At 43.0% G+C, this 23,140-nt stretch overlaps 2 protein-coding genes across 3 annotated transcripts in view; one reads left to right on the top strand and one right to left on the bottom strand.

The window, feature by feature from the left end:
* LOC137423597 (runt-related transcription factor 3) overlaps window positions 1-18,359 on the top strand; it is a 36,694-nt gene extending 18,335 nt beyond the window's left edge. The window contains exons 3-5 of one of the 2 annotated variants that reach the window (XM_068110914.2): window positions 7,079-7,183; window positions 8,374-8,562; window positions 15,716-18,359. In XM_068110914.2, coding sequence (XP_067967015.1) covers window positions 7,079-7,183; window positions 8,374-8,562; window positions 15,716-16,170 — 749 coding nt within the window. In that variant the 3' untranslated portion in view covers window positions 16,171-18,359. The remainder of the gene's footprint in view (window positions 1-7,078; window positions 7,184-8,373; window positions 8,563-15,715) is intronic. The other variant, XM_068110916.2, reaches the window with a different exon arrangement.
* The window catches only part of SNX14 (sorting nexin 14), a 776,643-nt gene that overhangs the window by 217,905 nt on the left and 535,598 nt on the right, over window positions 1-23,140 (bottom strand). The gene's annotated exons all lie outside the window — the stretch shown is intronic.

A 23,140-nucleotide genomic window follows, 5' to 3' on the forward strand; every position in this document is an offset into this window, starting at 1 on the left:
TTCTATGCAGCACTTTCGGAAATATAGAGGTGCAACGTTTTTTGGTTTTTCCAAGATGGCGGCTGAACCACCTGACCTATGACGTCATCATTATTATTTTTCTCCACCAATTTATGCCTACAGTACGCTCAATAAATTTCATTTTGATTGGATGAAGTTTTGTACTTGTCGAATTATGACGTCATAATGGAGGCACTTATGACATCATCATTAACATATTTTATTCCCCATGGAGAGTTCTTTACAATGAGCCATGTCTCAATTTTTTCTACTAGCAACGGTACCCGCCCTATGGGCGGGCTTCAATTGGGAGGCCCAAATTAAAAGGTAAAATATCAGAAATTGAAGGCCTTTTCTATTTTAAACGATTCATATTCATATTCATATTCATATTAGTAAGATATACTTCTAAAAATACTGTTTAGATTTTGATGATTTGCGTGTGATATTTAACGGATGTTTATATAAATCGCGCCTCCAAATTGTAGCCCCGCCCTTAGGGCGGGTACCGTCATATATAATGGCGATACAACATAACTTCGCATCGCAGTGACGGTGAGCACCAATATGGTGGCTGTAAGACCCTGCTATGTATCGTTAGGGTTGGCGGCTGCTGGAATCCAAGGGAATGATTCCTAGTGAGATACCCGTGATACGCACGGATGGGAGGCCAGAAGCAAACAGGCAATGCAGATACGGCGAATGCTAAAGCATGAAACCAATAAATTCCACATTCCTGTAGCACCTTCAGTCGCACATCAGACATGGACAGCAAGTTCGTGAATGACTTCCATGAAAAACGTACCCGTTTGCAAACAAACGGGTACGTTCACGCATAGAAACATCGATCGTGGGTCCGTGGCGAATCTGCATTTGGCGATCCGCGAAGTTCACGTTCAGAAAGTAGAAACCATCACGGCATGTCGTCATTCACTTTAACTCGATGTCTCTGTTTTCATTCCAAACAACATATCTGCAATCACAAATTAATCACAAAATAAACTTTTAACAACATTGTTAATGTTTCCTTCATTGTAAAAACTTCCAAATCAACAGTTAAAAGGATTTTGAGCCGATAGCTGTTACGACCTTGGCAATATTGATGGAGACAGCGATCTGTTAGCGTATACACTGCCCAAATAGCTATGTGGAATTCTCTCATGTAGAGATTCAACCCATGTCCTTATAAACTATCCGTGGATATCCGTGTCCTTATAAACTACCCGTGGCCTATATAAACTGTCCTACGTTTGAACTTTCGCCGAGGTCATTATTTACTTTTAATGATGTTTATATATGAATCGAAAAGAAGATAATTGGTTTTGGGTCGTCCTTTCCGCATATCTCGTGGGGTTGTGAGTTGGAGAGACGGCCGTGATGGCGGGGAGGGGTTTGGAATTCTCTCAAGCAGGGATTCAACCCGTGTCCTTAGAAAAGGTCTTTGTCCGAGGTCACCGAGTTTGATTGGTGCAGCCGTGCAGTGATCGGTGCAGCCGTTTGTGCGGCACCCGGTGCAGCGATCGGTGCAGCCGATCAGTGCAAACGTGGACTCCCACACAGCCACATCCTGCTGATACTTGCTCCCGCATGACGTTATTTTCCCGGATGCCACACAAATGGGCAAACGTGGACTCCCACACAGCCACATCCTGCTGATACTTGTTCCCGCATGACGTTATTTTCCTGGGTGCCGCACAAACGGCTGCACCGATCGAGATTTAACGGATGTTTATATAAATCGTTTAAAAGAAAAAAAGCCTTCTTTCTGATATTCTGATATGATATTATGATATGATATTCTGATATGATATTATGATATGATATACTGATATGATCTAATATTCTTTCTGATATGGTGGAATTTCTGATATTTAGCCTTTTCATTTGGGCCTCCCAATTGAAGCCCCGCCCATAGGGCGGGTACCGTTGCTAGTCGTCACAATGAAAACATCGTCACAATGAACGTTATGCGAACGCGAATGTTATGCGGGAGTCCAAACCTGAGAATGCTGGAGACCAAAGCTGAAATTGGAAAAACTAAATAGCCTATTTTACTCCTGGAGATCCCAGGATTACCCACCCAAAATATTGTTGTGATCGGTTCAGCAGTTTTTACGGTACCTTCGAACGGACAGACAGACGGACGGACATTTGGTGAATTATAGTAAGATTCAGCGCTTTCGGAGATAGAGGTGCAACGTTTTTTGGGTTTTCCAAGATGGCGGCCGAACCACATGACCTATGACGTCATAATTGAATAATTATCATTTAAAAATTCTACAGGTGGAGTTGCACCTATGGTGAAAATTTCCTGTCGATCGGACCAACGGTTGCAGAGAAAATCATATTTATTCTGTGTGGACAAACAGACAAACGGACTCAAATGCAATACAATCTCCTCAGGCGAGGGTAAAAATCACAGGGAGGCAATACATACTTGGGATTATCAACCATAAGCCCTATAATTAATTAGCACAAAACCACCCTCCTTATGGCGACATGCAAACACTGAACCTGAACATTTACCCTGCTTTTGTACATCGAGATGGCTTCTTCTTTTTCGTGTCACACGGTCCATACTACAACCTATGCATTCCTACTTCCTGAGTATTTCATGCCTACCCCCTCAAACGTAACAAAATATATACCATTGGACCCCGCTATTCATGGGGGATACGTTCCTGGAAAATCCACGAATCCATGAATAGAGAGGACTAAACCGTGAATAGAGAGGCAAAATTCACGAATGGTGAGGCAAAATCCGCGAATGATGAGGCAAAATCCACGAATGGTGAGGCAAATCCAGAGAATGTCAACGATAATCTGTGAAGGTCGATGAAAGTCCTGCAAATGGCGAGGCAAATCCCACGAATGTGCCGATAATCCGCGAAGGTTTTATAAATACCGTATGTGAAGCTAACTGCTCATGAAAAAAAAAAATGTTGCGCCCCTGAAAAACCGCGAATTCGCGGAACACGGCCGCAAATAGGAAAGAAAAAAACACGATTTTGCAGAACACGGCCGCGAATAGAAAAAAAAACGCGAATTCACGGGACACTTTTCCGCGAATAGAGAAACAAGTCGGATTTTATCACCCGCGAATACGCCATGAATACGCGAATACACTGAAGCCGCGAATACGCGGAAGCCGCGAATACGTGGAAGCCGCGAATACGTGGAAACCGCAAATAGCGGGACCACGAATAGCAGAACCGCAAATTGCGGAACCATGAATAGCGGAACCGCGAATAGCGGAGTCCGACAGTATATAAATATATTGATTTTAGTCCCATCACTCAAAGGTGAGGATTATTATTTATTTATTTTGTATACAAGATCGAGGCTCGTGTAAGAGCTAAAAAGAGAAATGGTTTTAAACAAGACCGTTAGTCTAACAACGGCGTAGCCGGGCTTGTTTGACACTTTAGTTGAAGAATATAGTATGACCTGGGTGGAGATATCAGCTAACATTATTAGATAATGCTTGTATGAAATTTTTTTCACTTCAGGCATGGACACCCGGTTCGTGAATGAATCGGGTAAAAAAATGGCGAATGGCAAATGATAAACCAATAAATTTCACATTTCTGTGCCACCTTCATTGAAACGTCAGGCATTGACAGCACATTCTCGATATTTTCATTCCAAACAGCAACATTCATCATTCCAATCACAATTTAATACTTTAATTTTAATATATCAAAATATAATGTTAAATCATGATTTTATTGCGATATTATCAAACCAGCGAACAGTAGTCATCTGTTCACTTCCAAATTCGGGAGTAAGATACATGTCGATCGCATTTCAAAATCATAATTGTATCGAGGAATTTCTGAAACCTCCTACCGACCTTACGACACCCGGTGGGACCCCAAAACGTTCCACAGAAGGTTATTATATTTCCTTTTCGTAAAATATGCAACTGTAATGGTTACTAAACGCGTCCCCCTGTCATGTGACCAGATCCTCAACTCTGATTGGTGGACGTTTGTGGGGACATATGGAAAGACAAACGCTGTTCTAATTCTCGGATCTGAATTTCTTCTGCTGTAAAAATTGTCGGATCTGAATTTGGATCTTCACCAAAAATCGAATTAACGCTTCCACGTGACTCACCCAACCTGTCCACCAAGTTTCATCCAAATCCGTCAATACCTTTTTGAGATATCCTGCAAACAAACAAACAACCAGACAGACAGGAGTGAAAACATACTGTAACCTCTGTCCATCGCAGAGGGCGGGGGCAAAAATGAAAAGACTGTAAAAGTACAACATAGTCAAAGATTGGGCTCTGCAGGCTCAGAGGAGTCATGATCTGTCCAGGGACATTTACATAGTTTGGTACACACCAGTCTTCTAGCATTTGCACAGAACTCGGCATGGCTTTCGACAGACACACTTGATCTTCAGCTGACATACTTCAAGGGCTGTGCCGTTGGATATCCCGATGGTGATAAGGCCTCCGCTTTCTTCTCACCATTCTAAAGAATGGGAGCCTTTATCTGGATGAGATGTCAGACGGCCTGTGGCCGAGATTGATGTCAGGTAGTGTGGTCCTGTGTGGGTGGATTTGTCCTGTGTTGGTCAGAATTTGTTACGCATTCTGACTATTTCATGTGCAGAACATGTTCATGCGCAGGATGTTAACTTTGACAGTATCCGATGTCGGATCATAGAGGTGACACAGGAAGTATCCGGTCATCTCTCGTTCATCTTCTTCTCAAGACTGGAAGGGGCATCGGTATACTACTACTACTACTACTACTACTACTACTACTACTACCACTACTACTACTACTACTACTACTACTACTACTACTACTACTACTACTACTACTACTACTACGGCACATAAGGCTGTAGGGCATCAGTGTACTTTTCAAATACCTCTGTCACTTCAGGATATTTCTTCCATGTCCACCGAAATAGTTTGCCTTTTGTCTTCAATCCGATGGTTGTGTCACATCCTGGCACAGCGTGGAACATGATTAAGTCAGTGCATCTCTCCGGACCCAGTTGCTCAACAAGAGCATTAATTCACATGAAGGAATCGATGATAGCTACTACTCCCAAATACTATCTAGGGATCAGCTGCAGTATTTTGTGATAGCAAACGCTGGAACTGCCTGGTAATAATGACAATGACATCAGCATCTCCTGTACGGACTAGAATGAAGTCAGGAGTTTGAAGTGCAAACTTTTTGTTTCTCCTCTTCATGATTTGACAGTTCCATCATTTTATTTCCAGGCCCAATGTGCATGTCATGGTCCATTGACGTGATGTCGAGATCCTTACTGATGGGATAGAAGTGGCGTTACACAGCTTTTTCATAATAAAACATTCAAAATGTTCTTCTTTGTTTGACAAATCTGTGATAAACTGGTTCCATTCGTTCGGATCATGAGGAAGCTTTTCATTTTTTTGAATATCCAGAGCAATGGCATCACTCTCTGCCAGGATACCGATCAAGTGTTCATCTTTCAGTGTAGAGGCCATCTCTCTCATTCACTTGTCTATATTCATCGTAGAGCATTCATGGACATCTTTTGCTTTGTCCTCCTGGCAGAAAAAGCAATTTCGCTTTTGAAATTGGTCAAGCTGTTGAGAGGATTTTCTTGAGAAGTCGTTTTTGTCTTGTTTTTGGATTCTGCCCTTTGTAGCCTGTCGGCCGAGAATTGCCTCTGACATGACGCATGCCATGATGCCCTTTATTTATTTCCACATGTTCAGGGTATCCAGTGTCAAATTTCACCCAACTCCTTGAATCGCCGTGCAAAGTGCCAAAATGTCCGGCGATGTGGATTCGTGAGCGGAATCATTGCTTGAGAGGGGACAGTTGAGTTTCTCCCCAGTATCTCGTTCTAGGATTACACACAGGTTCCAGTCCCTTATCTGAAAATAGAGATCTACACATTAGGGCAAATAGACTTTGCACAAAATTGCTTTGCAAAGAAGTGGTATTTCTGTTGTTGTTTTTTTTGTTATCTTCGTTTATATTAGTATGTTTAATTATATCACATTAATTTTGTTGTGTAATGTAATAAAGCATAGAGGTGTGTGTACAAATAATTTGTCTTACCTAAACATTAATTCTGAACCCCAACATGCCGAGGTTTCCTAACGTCGAATAATGGACCCGTTCTGACCTTAAAATTAGGTCTAATTCCAGTAAAGCTAGTCAAACATGGGACTAAAGTGCTTGTCTTCTCACCCTATTTTGACACCAAACGACTCGGTTTGTAGCAATTTGAAATTTGACCCCTGTAGACCCACTAGATGACCTCGCGTGACCTTTAAAGGGGTCAGCTGGTTGGGTCACCTTCAGATTCATGTTTCTTTTGTCCAAATTGATAGGACCACGTTGAAAAACGGTTTTCACAAACATGGTACCGAACTCTGGTGTCCTCGTCCTATATATATTTCAATAGAGTCGAAGCTTCTTCACGTTAACATGCTGGTTAATGGGAAAATGCTGTTATAGGCAGCTCTTCATATTATCCATAATGACTATATCAAGGGGGTGAGGGAGAGGGGACTGGGTAGGCAATAGTCGTGTTATTTTAAACGCTCACTGATACCCACGGCCATTCCTGTAAGTTTGTATCGCCACATTCTTTATGCTCCCTCCATCTGCTGCAGTGAAACCGGCTGTTTTTATCCAATCCTTCCATATCATTTCATGCATAATCATCGGAAATTCCAAACGTACCATGTACGCAAAATAGTAGGATTTCCATCCCCTGCGCTTATCTTTAATTCGATTTCCAACCAATAATTTTTCGACTCCTTTCTCCCTTTATCTTCAACTTCCTTAGCCTTTCATTTCTGAATTTCCTTTTTTCTCAGCCTCCCCCTACCCTCCCCATATACACATATGTAGATCCTCCTATTTTTACATTCTCTCAGCAGATACATTTGAATTTCCTACCATCTGAAAACGTGTTACTATAGGTTGAATCCTGGGCTTGTTTGGCCTTTGTTCCTTAAGAAGGCTAAACTAGTGACAGCTGTGATTAGGTGTTCTTATAACAACCCACTTAAAAATCACAAGGTTTCCATATACTCCTTTTGCAGGAAAGAGTTTTACTCTCACCATCACGGTATTCAGCAACCCTCCACAGGTGGCTACATACCACCGAGCGATCAAAGTCACGGTGGACGGACCAAGGGAGCCCCGCAGTGAGTGGTTTACCGGCACTACCCTTCCAACTGGCTTGTCCGTCTACCAACACACTCACCTCATCAGATACACACCTATCTATTTATATGCCTACCTATTTGCTTATCAACTCACCTTTTTATCCACCACTCTACCGACATAATGAAAACAAGTCTTTGAGCACCCCCAAAATATAAATCCAGAAAGTTTTCACGAATACCTTCGCCCATCCACCTATCCCTCTCTACCTGCCTATATTCCGGGCATGTCCTTCAAATGAAGTCGAGGAAACGATGTGTTTGAAGGAAAAATAAATTCCATCAGTTAAGAATTGGGGGTTTAAACCAATAGTTTCATGTTACGATTTGAGTGTTTTATCGGTAGCATTCCGCCGATACAGCAAATTGCTTAAATCCATTTGCTCTGAAACTTGCCGATCCATGTTCAGTCGGACTGGTTCAGTCGTATCCTGTTATCCGCGTGTGAAAGGTGTGGCCAACTTGCCTTTGGAGACGGGCAGAGACAGACGTAGCGGATAGCCATTCTTGACATCCCTCTTGTTCTAGGATGATATCCATTAAAAAGACAAAAGCCCCCAGGCGCCCCGAATGGCCCATGGAGGACGGTTAGCCTTGCGGAGAGTGCGGTTTGGAGCAGCTTGTTGTACGGAGTGGCCCGATTCCCTATCCCATTTTTGGGGGAGGGGGGGCGGGTGGGAGTGGGCGCCTGACTGTCGGAATGTGGGTCTTGATTGGGGTTACCCTGGATTGTCTGCTTCATGACTTGACATTTGCTTGAACTTGATATTACTTACTGGTCCATTCGCTCAATGCCAATAAGTAAAATGCCCTTGTTTCACACCATATTTGCATTAATTTCTAACTCCGTTGCGAAGATGATAATAATAATGATGATATTGAACATGAACATCTTAATTATCCCCATACTTTTAATACCTGAAACTTTCTTCGTTTTTACATCTAAATCGTCATGATAGTTGTCAGTTAACTTTCTCTTATTCCATGATACATCTTTCTGCATAAACCACAGTCAGATTGTGGTTCCTTAATTCCCATCAATTAAGCCACCACCTCCACCCGTTATCACTAAATTAACCTTTCATTCTGATAAAGCACCTTAAATTTTCAGCACATTTGAAATATTTGATTAAAAGCAACATCATAACTATTATACCTCCATTATCTCATAGGACATCGGCAGAGAATGGAAGAACCAGGGATAAAAGCTGGGGGATCTCTCTTCCCGGACCGTCTCTGCGACCTGGATCAACTGAGGCGTCCTACAGTGAGGCTGAGCCCTCACCTGGGAGGTGGTGGTTCTCGTGCACCACTCACCGGGCCCGGCGCATTCAATGCTCAACCACAGATCCAGCTCCAAGGTGGGTGAGATAAGGAGGGCTGGATGGGGGAAGAGGGGTGAGTGAAGGGGATGTGGGGGTGGGGGGCTATACTATCGGCATCCCATTAATAGTTTTTCAGTTCTCTGCTGACAACTCATTTTTTTCATCCCTTAAATTGCTTTTGCTGTATCAATTCACCCTCTCACCTGACCAGCCATTTACACCTCTTCTCTCTAGAATTCCCTTCTAACATTCCCGTTATGTTGGAGAATCGCTGACTGCAAAGGCAGTGTAATTGGGGTTAGGGTTAGTGTGAGGATTAAGGATTCCATTAGGCCTTGTGCTGGACGGTGTGTTGAAGAGTTTAGATCGAAATCATAAGGTAGTAGAGACAAGGTTTGAGAACTGGCGGAAAATGTTACGGAAGCAAAATGTTTATTACCGGATTCTTCTTTTTTTCAGTATACTTGCTGAAGCTCCTTTTGTTTCACCGCAAGTCCACTTCCAGACACCTTTGGCCTTTTTCTTCCGTGATCCTGAAAAAGAAAACCTATTTATCAGACACCAAAGATAGATAATTCACCGAGACCTGCACCGATGAGCGTATAGTCATGGTACAGGCAAGCTTGAAATATTAATTATTAATTTATTAGGGATCGATTGTAGTCGAACCCTTCTGGACCCAATTTTCAGATTGCACTGGGAAGCATTACAGGGATACACTTGGCTGCCTTTCCTGAGACTGATGATGTTGTAACCATAATGTTTGTTCATCCTATTCCTGCTCATGTCAACAACTGCTGAAAGTGAGGTGGGGGAGCAAGCGGGGAGTGGGAAGTGGGGACCATTCTGCACATATGAGCAGGACATGAAGACCCGTTATCCATCGACCATAATACGAATAGTCCATTTCGGATTAGGACGCAAATAGGAGAGAATCTTGCAAACAATGTATCTATTTACACTTTTCACAATATGGAAATGAATGATCATGCATGCCATGGCCAGACAGCTTGACTGATGCAATCCAAGGGGCAATTCAACTTTCTGTCCATCTTGCTATGTTTGCAAACACCCACGTGCAGCTGAAGTTTTTCTTTAAGGCTCTCTCTTGACTTTTTTGGCATTTTTCGTTGTTCACCATCTTCATCCAATCTCCCTCTATTTCTCTGCCGAAGGCAGGTTCAGCACTGCCAAAGCAGCCTCAACACTGGCTGGTTTGCCTTTCCAACGGTAGTCAAGGCAGAAATGTGTAATGCGTTGACGGTGTCGGCGATTAGTTGTTTACTCTGTGAAAAACACTGTGGGATATTTGAACATCCATCAACGAATGCTAGCAGTAGGGAAGCCCAGTTTAACGTTCATCTGAGCGACGATGCACTTGGTAACGCAACCAACGCCCTGCTTCGGAAACACCAATCCCACAGTTGGTAATCGGGCCGAGAATCAAGCCTGGGCTAGGCAACTCGGAGGTGAGTCTGCTACCACATCACCATCTTGTCGAACTTTTCATACAAAATCAATGCTCAAATGAAACGGTGTATTTCCTCGTGTAGCCTCCGATTTCATAGCATGTATACACTTAAGATTGAAAGTAATCATCTGAGCTCACACATTCGTCTAACTGAGGTGTCTCGGACACACCGGTTTGAGAATAGGGGGAGCTGCCTCTTGAACTTTCAGCTGACAGACATCCGGTAGCTAAAAGCTGGTTAGGGGTTGAGCGAGTAATAAAAATACGAAGATGATGGCAAAAGGCAGACACCGAGGAACTTTTTACAAGACTCAAGTCCAGGGTAAATGCAGTAAAACAAGCAGCAACAACCGAATACTGTTTACCAGGCCTTGCTAATAGGGACCGGAACCTCCCCACGAGAACTGAGGCGCCAGGAACGGTGAGACAGACGCCTCGGCCCCCGCCGCTTTACAAGCTCTTCATAGGCCTCTGGCCTACCCTCCAGCGCACTCTCGGTCGCCTCTGCATGGTACACTTTACGACCGTTTGGCCAGGCCTTGCTCGGCATGCCTCCCATTGCCCTTAGTCTGTCTATTCCTTTCATCTTCCAGGATGAAATGCCATGGGTTTAACAGTAAAACATAGCCAGTCGTGAGAGTACCTTCTTAACATTGTAGGCCTACATGTTATTACACAATTACATTATCTATCACTTTCATGAGCATATACGAGTAAGCATAAATGTTCCACTCGAGAGGGCAGGTAATTATTGTGTTTTTGTTTTGGGGGGGTTCCCATGGAGAAGCTTGTACATGTCTCAAGTGCAGGACTATGACATGAGGAGAGATCAATTTACTTTAACAATCAACTTACAAGGAGAAGTGGAGATAATGGACAAGCCAACAAAATATGGTAACTGCCATGGTACTTGAATCTAGGATTGAAGTATCCAGAGGTAAATGCTCAGATGTAAATGTCAATCGATCTAGTTTTGGTATCTCAGAAAATTTGGATCATCATTTACTGTTTGTTTTAAAATCAGAAAATTATGGTTAACTTAGATAAAGCACAACATATACTCATTAAAAGCGAACAGCGGAAATAACACCTGACGTTTCCCATCAGACCCATCTTATGATAGAATAAGGGATGCAAGATGTCCTCCCCTCACCCTCTCGATTCCAAATGAAAATGTAATGAACAAGAGGAAACAGGAGGAAGTGTGTACTATGTATGTATGTATGTATACTGGGATTGGGAGTGAGAGAGAGTGAGAGAGAGTGAGAGAGAGTGAGAGAGAGTGAGAGTGAGAGTGAGAGTGAGAGAGAGAGAGAGAGAGAGAGAGAGAGAGAGAGAGAGAGAGAGAGAGAGAGAGAGAGAAAGATTTTGCCCTACTTTACTCCATATTCTGAGACTGTATGCTACTTTAAGTGAACCAACCGTCAGAAACTATTTTTTGGGAAACTAAGGTAAACTAGAACGGCACTAGTAGAGCACATACCTCCACCAAGCTGAACAGTTTCCATTTTGGATCCCACCGATAGGCCAGATCTGCGCCCGGACATGAACCAACATCTAATCGGCTTGTGCTTGTCACCTACCCAACTCATCCACAGGGTTTTGTCATAATCCGTCCACAACGTTTTGAAATATCGTGCTATATATTGTTTTTCGACCCGGTAACTTCTTTTTAACTTCTCCCCAATAATTTAACTTCTCCCCCACACCAATGGGGGTTTTCCCCACTAAGGGGGTTGCGTGTTGAGGTGTATAATCCATGTTAAGATAGCTTTATCATGGCGTTTTTCTAAAGCCGCTTCTAATAGCAAAACTAGCAACACACTAAATATAATAGCATAATATTAATATTATTACAAAACAATATTGATACTAATAATATCCCATTGCCCCGAGGGGTTTTTCCTCCTTGAACAAACGCCGTGTTATCGTGTATTAACAACTTATCATACTGTTGTCATGGGAGCACCCCTGCCAGAAGTAAAAATATTATAAACCACAAACATGTTTCATTACCTTTTGAAACAGTCACCAATGTTGTTTAACATGAAACTGAAAGGGAGGAAATCCGGGGTGTGTTCAGTTACCACGCAGCTAACTAAGCTTTGCTAAGCCAGCCGTTCCTTATCGACGGTTTTGAATGTAGTCTTGCTCGAATGCTTAAACCACTTGAAGAGTTCTGCACAAGAAACTCGGTAACTGAACACACCCCCGATGTTCTTGAGGCCCGACCCTAGATCTACTGTTATCTATATACCCCAGAGAGGAATGACCCTTCCTGCCACTCCTGCAGGGAACGGGTGTACTAGTTTTTCAAAATGCAATTATTCTGCCCTCAGGGCATGAGAGGACATGAATTCTGATTCTCATATGTTTAAGCAGTGAAGCCACTTCAATATTTGGCTATGTCCTTCCTTCCATCCATCCATCCATCTGTAAAAAAATGAAGAAGAAGAACCTTTTTAACCCACCATGTTTAATTCTAAAGGGTTATAAAGTGTAATTCTAGGGAATTCTGAAGGGTAATTATAATGGGGTAATAAAGGGTAATTCTAAGTTTCCTGTTTAGAATGAATTTCAATTTTGTTTGACTTCTAGACAGGCAGACAGATTTAAAATTTTTATCTCACTCCTCTCTGCTCATTCGCAATCGGGCCATATTCAGAGACAAAGGACTGCTGAAATACAGGTTCGTTTTCTGATTCATGTTCAAAATATAACATTAAATAAAAATCAAGTTGTTCCTCGCTCATAAACTGACATTTATAGACAGACAGACAGACAAAGTGAGCCAAGTGCTTAACCGCGCTTTTCCGTCCGCGTGCTCAGGGTAAACACTTGAAACAATCATTTTGATATGAGTCACGTACAGCATTGTGTGTAAGTGAGACGTGAAAGGGCGGAGTTTCTAAGACATCGTCCATCATCCTTCACTTAACTTGAACTTCCACGAACGGTCCTTCCAATGAATCTCTGCAAAAACGATCCTTAAATGAATATATTCTGAGATTGCTTTAAATAAGCAGTGAGCATTCTCTTAATAGCCAATCTTGAGACTTAATTCTGATGCTAAACGATCCCATTAGTCTCTTCCTGACTCTTGTATTTCCCAATCCTCATGACACATGTACGAACAATGTTAATCGCACAGAAATATTTTAAAAGTGCCACTCCCAACATTTGATTGAAATTTCAGCTTCGCCTTGTTCTGAAATGTCAGATTTATCTGGTTACATCAAAGTTATCATCCTTCGCGCTGGTAAGTTCCAACTCAAAACACGTTTTTGGGTGTCCAATTTCATTACAACTCCTAAATCGGTGTCCGAGATCTCAGCTGTCTGTGACACAGAATGAAATTGGAGTTTGCTTTGTAATTGCTTCACACAAATGACTGCGCACTCATCATCTTCTCAGTCTAGGCATTGGAGGATGTATAAAGGCCATTGAAAATTACTGATGTAAAAGGAGTGCCATGATAGGTCAGAGGTAGCAGATTCGTCTTCGAGCCCTCCGATCTGCGTTCGGTTGGGGACAGAATAGGATCCGACTCCAATAAGAGCTCCGCACGTAACCAGTCCTGTAGTGGAGTACGCCATCCTTTCCGAGCAGTCGATTTGTACTCACTTGTGGACGTTTTAGAGGCCTCAAAGTACCTTTTGAAATTTTTAGCCTTTGTCTGCTGGTACTCTGGGAGAATTTAATATTCTTCCTCTGAACTTCGTTTGTCGAGGCAATGTCAAACCACCAAGTGTATTCCTTGCTTAAGAAGCTGTGTTAGCGGCATGTACTTTCTATCAGAGAATGGTGCTTATCACAATCCCTAATTGATATGATATTCACCTCTTAACTATCTGGTCCTGAGTTTGATAAAATCACATCTTATCTAATTAAAACTGCTACCTGGGCCTGCTGCAGTGCGAACATTAATGATTTGATTGTATATTTCGCAATAGTAGGCCTTTGAGCTGTTACTCAGGCCAAGCAAATTCTTTGCAAGGCTCTAATGCAGTTAGTAACCTTCCCTCAATTTGGACAATCCTTGGTCTGTACCTGTAGTAGGAGCCCTCATGAGGTTCCATTTATAACCTTTCCAGAGATATTATCTTAACAAACGATGTCAAAATATTTTGTTAATTTTGCCAACTCGTAACGTGTGGTGTAACTAGGATGACGGACAGGAAATAAGCTACCGTGTTACTCAACCACCAAACCTGAGAAATAATTTGACTCAACCGAGTGAAAGTCATGCTTCGGGACACCCTCTTGTGATATCGATGACCCGCGAAGCTGAACGAAAGTGCAAGTCCTGATGGTGTGAAGAAATAGCGGAAGCATCCACATAATAGTGTTATCAGTATGGGACTCAGGATGCCATTGCTCACAGTGAAAAAAAAACCTCTGTGTTGGCAACTTCTCCTTTAAGTGGGTTCATAACCTCATACGAAGTTTATGTGAAGAACAATGTTCTGAGTACATTACTGTGCTGACCACAATGCATTACACCAACAAAGCAATGTTGGTGAGCCTGGCAGATATCATGTTCCATCCTGGTTAAGCAGTGGGTGTTCCTAGTTATGGAACGGGCCAGTGGGGTCAGGAAGTTCCTTTTATTTGTGACAGCTGTATTTGGTAACCTCACATGGCTGTATGTGATTGTTATATATAAAAAATGATAATAATAATAATAATAATAATAATTTCTTGCCTTCCCTTTCAACATTCGTCACAGTAAACCTTCTCTATCAGAAGCAGATCCAGGTGAAATTATATGAGAGGTGGACCCCCTCTCCAAGCATTCCCCTATAGTAGAGTGCAGTCTACTGTACTCCTTTGCAAAAACAACAAAAAAGATCCACCCAGATTATGTTAGTGCCATTGCAGCATCCAATGTTTTGCCTCTCTTCTTTATTCATAACCACGCTGGATAGTTTTCCATGATAGACAATTCTAGTAACAATATATCATTGCTAATTAACCAATAATGGTGGCTCGTAGTATTAGGATGGAAGCCCTGGTGTTAGGCTAGCGGCTAGGGTGCCGGCTTAGGATCCCAGGATCCTGGGTTCGAATCCCGGTCGATTGCTGAATTAACGCCAGGGGGGTTGACTCAGCCTGTCATCCTTCCGAGGTCGGCAAATTGAGTACCAGTTCACTGGTAATTCCCTGCTTGTCGTAAAAAGGCGACAAAAAGGGTTGGCGTCAGGAAGGGCATCCGGCCGTAAAACATTGCTTCAAAAAGGGGACAAAAAACAACAACAACCACGGTCCCCGAAAAGGCCAACCCTCGCTTTGCGCGGAAAAATGGCCTCTAAACGGTGGTTTTGGTAGTATTAGGATGGGTTTTCAACATACGTTGCACGATACGATACACTTCGTTCACGCAACTTAATCATGGATGTCTCTCTCATCTGCAATTGAGCATTGTATTAGTTGTATTCGTTCGACACAACTGTGCTACACGGCGCAGCATGTTAGAGACCCTTCTGGCCTGGCAATTTTTTGCAGCCAATTAGAGCGCAGAATATTGTAGAGCAATGCAAGCCCTTCCAACATGACCACGACCCCCCCCCCCCCCCCCAACCCTTCCCTCCCCAAACATCTAAAACCTGACTCCATGTTTATATACCAAGTATTCCTATCAATTTTAAAATCTTGAGAAAATTCCATTGCTCCTCTTCCTAGTTTCTTATTGTGCTTTTCCTCTCTCTTTCATACCAGGCCCAGGTGAGCTTGGAGCACTAGCAGCAGGCCTTTCCTCACTCTCCGATTCACGCTTCTCTGATCCCCGAATGCACTATCCCGGTGCCGTCCCAGCCTTCCACTACCCGACCGCTGCGCCAACCTCGGCTGCTCCACTGGCACTTTCAATGCCGGCAGTGGCAACAGCAGCGGCAGCCAGATACCACACGTACCACCTGCCTCCACCATACCCTGGTGCTACCCAGAATCAGGTTCCACCGTTTCAGAGCACTTCCACTCCATATCATCTCTACTACGGGGCTTCGTCTGGATCTTATCAGTTCCCTATGGTGGCCGGGAGTGGAGAACGGTCACCCGGACGTGGGGTCTTGCTGTCAGGACTGCCGGGTACCGGTGAAACAGATGCTGGGACAGGCCATCGAAGCTCCCCTCCAGGCAGTCGCTTGGATGAGGTGGTTTGGAGGCCATACTGATCGTTTTAGTACCTTTACTGTCCCTACTTTCACATTAGTACCGCCATACCATTGTTATAATGCTACTACTTCAAGCAATCTTTTGTCTTCCAAGTAATAATTTATATTCTAATACAACCTTTCTATGTGCGCTTCATCTCCCTTACCATCTTGGTGCACCTCCAACTCTTTTAAATTTTGATTGTATGTACTATTCTTCTCTACTCAATTTGCACTCTCCACCTTGCATTCTGTTCTCCTTCTCTCTTACTCGCTCTCGGACTCTCCTTCTCTAAGGCTGCAGGTTACATACATATCTTGATCGTCATCCTCATCCCATCCTCCTAAACATCCTCGAGCTCTGTGCCAGACATTCACTGAAGAATTTGGAGACCGGTATCAGAGATGCACCAATATTTTGAGTCTCTGATGAATATGGTACAGTACTTCAAAAATATAAAACCAAACTCGAGGCCCTCTGGACGAAAGGTTTTTGACCGAAAGGAAAGGCAAAAAAAACAATACAAAGAAAACTTTTATCGGTATAACAATGGCATCATCGTGGTGTCATAATTGACTTTTTCTACTGCACTAGTCGTTTGCTTCTTCCCTCCTCTTGCGCATGAATCCATACAGGCTTTTGACCCCATTTTCACTATTTAACCGCGCATGAAGCGCCTTTGAACGACTCAATTTTTCTGTTTTATTTTTGTATCCCCATTCCTTGCCCCCAACCCCCACCTTTGTTTTTTTTTCTAACTCAAGGTTCTTTGCCTAGTTAAATGGCATTCATTATTTATTTGAAACTCGTTATTTCTTTGCCTCTGTACAAAGTTATGTGTTTGTATGTTGATGACATAGCACTTATGCTAGGGGGCCACACATTAATATTAAAATAATAATTATGATAGAAAGTACAAATAATCGGACGCCGCGCATTTGCACGGCCAGGCTTGACAGAGGTATATAACATAACCGGTGGGTGAAAGCTTCGTTGAACAACCGCTAAGTGTGTGGATAAACGGTTAAAGATGAGAATTAATTATTTCAAATTTTCACCCACCATTGTGGTTATTTAGCCTCTGCTCAGGCCCCTGGGGCTGCTGGCAGCTCTTGGCGGCTCCTCTTTGACTTTTGCTATTTCTTTTGCATGTAGTTGGTTGTAAAAGCCACCAAACTCATTCCTCTTGTAGTTCTTAAATCCGCTTGGGACACGACCTCCATAAGCCACCCTGAGCCAGCCCATCCACTATCCTCCACTTCCTTCACCTTAGCCAAAGCCGTAATCCTAAATTGACCCAGGAACACCTATCCGAGATCTCACCGTGATCCCGGCACTAAACCTTTGCCCAGGTCTAGCTTGGGGACAAACACCCAAACCCTCCCCACAACGTCACCATATTTCCTGTACATAGAAACTGTTTACTTTCACATCGAAGCACTCTTCGCGCATGGTCCTGGTTTTGTACTTGTGTATTCATGTACAGGCACAGATCCCAATGTGTACGCCTGGATTGCTACCAATATCGTAATAGACATCCCAAGGTCGCTTGTTGTGCTTGACATGAGACACCAATTCCCCCCAACCCCGAATTTCCCAATTCACACCTGGAGTTTCATCGAAGGTCCCAAGAAGTACAAGCGCTGAACAATGTATTATTTGTGACAGAATTTTCCAGAGACAGACGCAAATGAGGACATACAGCCAATATGTACATCGCTTACAAGACACCCCCAGATTTTATATACAGTCCAATGTGTTTCATTCTAGACTTCGAAGCAATTTTACCGGGATGGTTTGCATTTTCTGTGCGTGCTGCGTTGTACCATCACACTGACAACCATATGCAGTAGGAGAGCGTGGGAAGAAATGGGACACTCACTGGTGGAACTAGCCTAACTCTAACCTGTTCTCAATTGTGTGGGGTGGGGGTGGGAGTGAGGCATGGGGATAGGGGGGGGGGGGGGGGTGAGAAATGTTTCAAATGCAAGCCAATACTTCACGGGTCCAAAGTATGTAACGTCACAGGCAATGTCCCACTACTTCTTCCCACTTCTCCCCTACTTTCATCCTAGTAAGAAAGACACGTCAAAGCGGTGAGGTATTTCGTAAAATCTGAAGATTATACATATGTGTCTGTTCGAGAGATGTCTGGTCGCACTCACTCCAGTGGCCATTTCTGCTTAATAAACAACGCTTGAGAATTGAACCACCTTATCTGTGCTCTTTATTTAATACCCAGTGTACACAAATTACATACGCTCATTTGAGGAGACATCTATATACAATGAATCTGCATTACGAATTTATAAGCAAAAGCTTACATCAACAACCAGTAGTTTTCATCAAAAATATTGGAAGTCTGATGGGTGGAAAACAAAACATACGTTTTTGTCGGTGGCAGCACCAACTTGGTGAAATCTGTGATTGTACAAAGCATGTCACCTAAATGTAATGCTATCTGGAAATCAGCTATGGCTCCGATATTTATCCCCACGCTTTTTGAAAAATTGTAATCGACTCCATCCGTCTGTCATGCTATCTCCTCCTAAACGGTTGTGCAGAAATTCACCAAACTTGGTAAACCACATGGCACAAAGACGCAAAAGCAGCATCTTTTTTAGCCCCGCCCCCTTGGGCGGGGTTAAAGAGTCGGATACCAAAAAATGAAATTATGGGCACAATTTTAAAAATGAACTTTGTATATGCATTCAACATTGGACATGACCCCTGGTTCATGCCCCAGGGGTGACTTAAGGTGACAGGTATCAAAAAGGAACAAACATTAACTCAAAAATTGGTTATTACATCATTCCTGGTGAAACCCTTTGCCATCTTTCAACTTTGCTTTAGGTGGGAAGCGCGGGGATTTGCGACGGCACGCCATCGAGTTCGCTCTCGTTTTGACATGAAACCACTTCTCGTATCCACAAGCCACAAACGTACGGAAATGGTTCTGCTAGACATAGCAAAGTTGACATCCTGCACTGCCTTGATTGAACGAACATTTGGGTTATTTTACAGCAACAAGGACGTGACTACCATCTTACTATAATTCACCAAATGTCTGTCCATCCGTCAGTTCCCAGGTACCGCAAAAACGGCTGAACCGATCGCAACGAAATTCTGGGTGGATAATCCTGGGAGCCCCTGGAGTAAAATAGGCTATATTGTTTTTCCAATTTTTTCCTATTTCCAATTTTCCAGTTTTTCCAAACACGATGGAATAATAGCCGGCGAAGCCGGTGTTGTCAATAAACGAGTACGTATTATGTTGAAAACCTGATTATGCCTTGGCTCGAGAATCCGAAGCGCAGTGGGCGCAGCCATCTTGCGGAGGCGGAAGTATGCATAACAAATTTAAAACGTTCATTAGGAGTTTCTTTCACCCGTCGTCGTTTGATTCACAATCTTATGCACCTCCGATGTATTAATAAAATAATTTAAGACCAACATCGGCCCGCACGGACCTGGTTATCTTCAACAAAACGCGTCACCAAACACCGGACCCAATGAGAGTCGAGCATTTGCAAAAATATTTCTAAAATGAAAGCGCTCAATGATGGGCGCCATCGACCGGATGCGGAAGTTTGCATAAAACAATTGCGAAAAAGTTCAATAGGAGTTTGTTTCACCCGTCGTTCTTTGATTCATAATCTAATGAAACCTCTCATTAGTAATTAAAATACGTTGAGACCAACCTCGTTATCTTCAACGAAAATCGTCATCAAACACCTGAACCAATGAGATACGAGCATTTGAAAAAATATTTTTTTACAAGCTTATTACGCGTTTCGGACGGTGAAAACGGCGTCAAATATTCTCACATTGACGAAGAATTATTTTTTAGAAATCTCGTGGCCGTCGGAGAACCGAATCAGCCAATCAGTGCCCTCGACACAGGACATCTTACCAGCGCCCTCGACACGTCTGCGACGCCGGGAACGAGGTTGGTGCAAAACAAACGAATCACACGTAAGCATATACTGCTCGAAATAGTTCTCATCATATGCTCAAATTTCCTAAGCTAAATCGTCATTGCTTTGGGCACTGTTGTCTGTTACGGAGAAAGAAAAAGAACCGAAATGAAAGGAAAAATGGTACAACCTCCACCAGTGCTATCATCACTGAAACATGATTCGACAACAGTCCGTGGTAACTTGAGAGAGGTTTTTACGTTGCACCAAGTAAAGCCATCGGATGTGACACCATTGTCTTCTTTTTGGGAATATGCTGCAGTAGATGTCCCTGGTGATGGGTCATGTTTTTTTCACTGATTGAGCTTGAGAATTTTCACTGACAGCGACTGAAGTTAGAAGACGACACACATACTGTGAAAACGTATGTTAAGCCCAGTTAAAATTTCTTAAAATAGGCCTTAAGCTAGCACATCGTATAGTTACTTCCTTAACTTAAGCTTCTTGTGACATTTATTGTATGCAGGTATTGGGGAGGACTGTCTGCTCTTCTCTTTTACCAAGTCTTAGCAGGTACGGTACCTACTACACCTACCTACTACCAACTACCTAACCTACTGATGCCACAGTGATGGGTAAAATAGTGGCAAGAGGCTTTGGCTTCGCCGGCTCATTGCGGCTTTGCAGTCGGTACTAGTAGCCGGCGAAGCCGGTGTTGTCAATAAACGAGTACGTATTATGTTGAAAACCTGATTATGCCTTGGCTCGAGAATCCGAAGCGCAGTGGGCGCAGCCATCTTGCGTGGGCGGAAGTATGCATAACAAATTTAAAACGTTCATTAGGAGTTTCTTTCACCCGTCGTCGTTTGATTCACAATCTTATGCACCTCCGATGTATTAATAAAATAATTGAAGACCAACATCGGCCCGCACGGGCCTGGTTATCTTCAACAAAACGCGTCACCAAACACCGGACCCAATGAGAGTCGAGCATTTGCAAAAATATTTCGAAAATGAAAGCGCACAAAGATGGGCGCCATCGACCGGATGCGGAAGTTTGCATAAAACAATTGCGAAAAAGTTCAATAGGAGTTTGTTTCACCCGTCGTTCTTTGATTCACAATCTCATGAAACCTCTAATTAGTAATTAAAATACGTTAAGACCAACCTCGTTATCTTCAACGAAAATCGTCATCAAGCAACAGAACCAATGAGATTCGAGCATTTGAAAAAATATTATTACGCGTTTCGGACGGTGAAAACGGCGTCAAATATTCTAAAATTGACGAAGAATTATTTTTTAGAAATCTCGCGGCCGTACGGGATAGTTTTTCACGGCCAGAAATATGGTATAAGCGGTTTACATATTTAGTTTAGAAATACGGATCGTTTTTCACAGCCGGAAATATCCGAAGTTGAGATGGAATTCACCGAATTAATCACTGCAAGCTAACGTCTTCTGGTGGACGAAGCTGCCGTGCCCGGAGAGTCAGAGAACCAGCCCTGGCGCCTGACAGCGACTGAAGTTAGAAGACTACACACTTACTGTGGAAACGTATGTTAAGCCCAGTTAAAAATAGGCCTTAAGCGAGCACATCGTATAGTTACTTCCTTAAGCTTCTTGTGACATTTATTGTATTGTATGCAGGTATTGCCATTGGGGAGGACTGTCTGCTCTTCTCTTTTACCAAGTCTTACCAGGTACGGTACCTACTACACCTACCTACTACCAACTACCTACCTACCTACTACCAACTACCTAACCTACTGATGCCATGGTGATGGGTAAAATAGTGGCAAGAGGTATGCAGGTATTGGGGAGGACTGTCTGCTCTTCTCTTTTACCAAGTCTTAACATGTACGGTACCTACTACACCTACCTACTACCAACTACCTACCTACCTACTACCAACTACCTAACCTACTGATGCCATGGTGATGGGTAAAATAGTGGCAAGAGGTATGCAGGTATTGGGGAGGACTGTCTGCTGTTCTCTTTTACCAAGTCTTACCAGGTATGGTACCTACTACACCTACCTACTACGAACTACCTACCTACCTACTACCAACTACCTACCTACCTACTACCAACTACCTAACCTACTGATGCCATGGTGATGGGTAAAATAGTGGCAACAGGTTTTGGCTTCGCCGGCTCATTGCGGCTTTGCAGTCGGTACTAGTAGCCGGCGAAGCCGGTGTTGTCAATAAACGAGTACGTATTATGTTGAAAACCTGATTATGCCTTGGCTCGAGAATCCGAAGCGCATTGGAGGCAGCCATCTTGCGGATGCGGAAGTATGCATAACAAATTTAAAACGTTCATTAGGAGTTTCTTTCACCCGTCATCGTTTGATTCACAATCTTATGCACCTCCAATGTATTAATAAAATAATTTAAGACCAACATCGGCCCGCACGGGCCTGGTTATCTTCAACAAAATGCGTCACCAAACACCGGACCCAATGAGAGTCGAGCATTTCAAAAAATATTTCTAAAATGAAATCACTCAATGGTGGCCGCCATCGACCAGATGCGGAAGTTTGCATAAAACAATTGCGAAAACGTTCAATAGGAGTTTGTTTCACCCGTCATTCTTTGATTCACAATCTAATGAACCTCTAATTAGTAATTAAAATACGTTAAGACCAACCTCGTTATCTTCAACGAAAATCGTCATCAAGCACCAGAACCAATGAGATTCGAGCATTTGAGAAAAAAAAATTTTTAAAGCTTATTACGCGTTTCGGAGGGTGAAAACGGCGTCAAATATTCTAAAATTGACGAAGAATTATTTTTTAGAAATCTCGCGGCCGTCAGGTAAAGTTTTCACGGCCGGAAATACGGTATAAGCGGTTTACATATTTAGTTTAGAAATACGGATAGTTTTTCACGGCCGGAAATATCCGAAGTTGAGACGGAATTCACCGAATTAATCACTGCAAGCTAACGTCTTCTGGTGGAGGAAGCCGCAGTGCCCGGAGAGTCAGAGAACCAGCCCTGGCGCCTGACAGCGACTGAAGTTAGAAGACGACACACATACTGTGAAAACGTATGTTAAGCCCAGTTAAAA

The sequence above is a fragment of the Myxine glutinosa genome, chromosome 3 (assembly GCF_964187855.1).
Source record: "Myxine glutinosa chromosome 3, kmMyxGlut1.1, whole genome shotgun sequence".
Lineage (NCBI taxonomy): Eukaryota > Metazoa > Chordata > Myxini > Myxiniformes > Myxinidae > Myxine > Myxine glutinosa.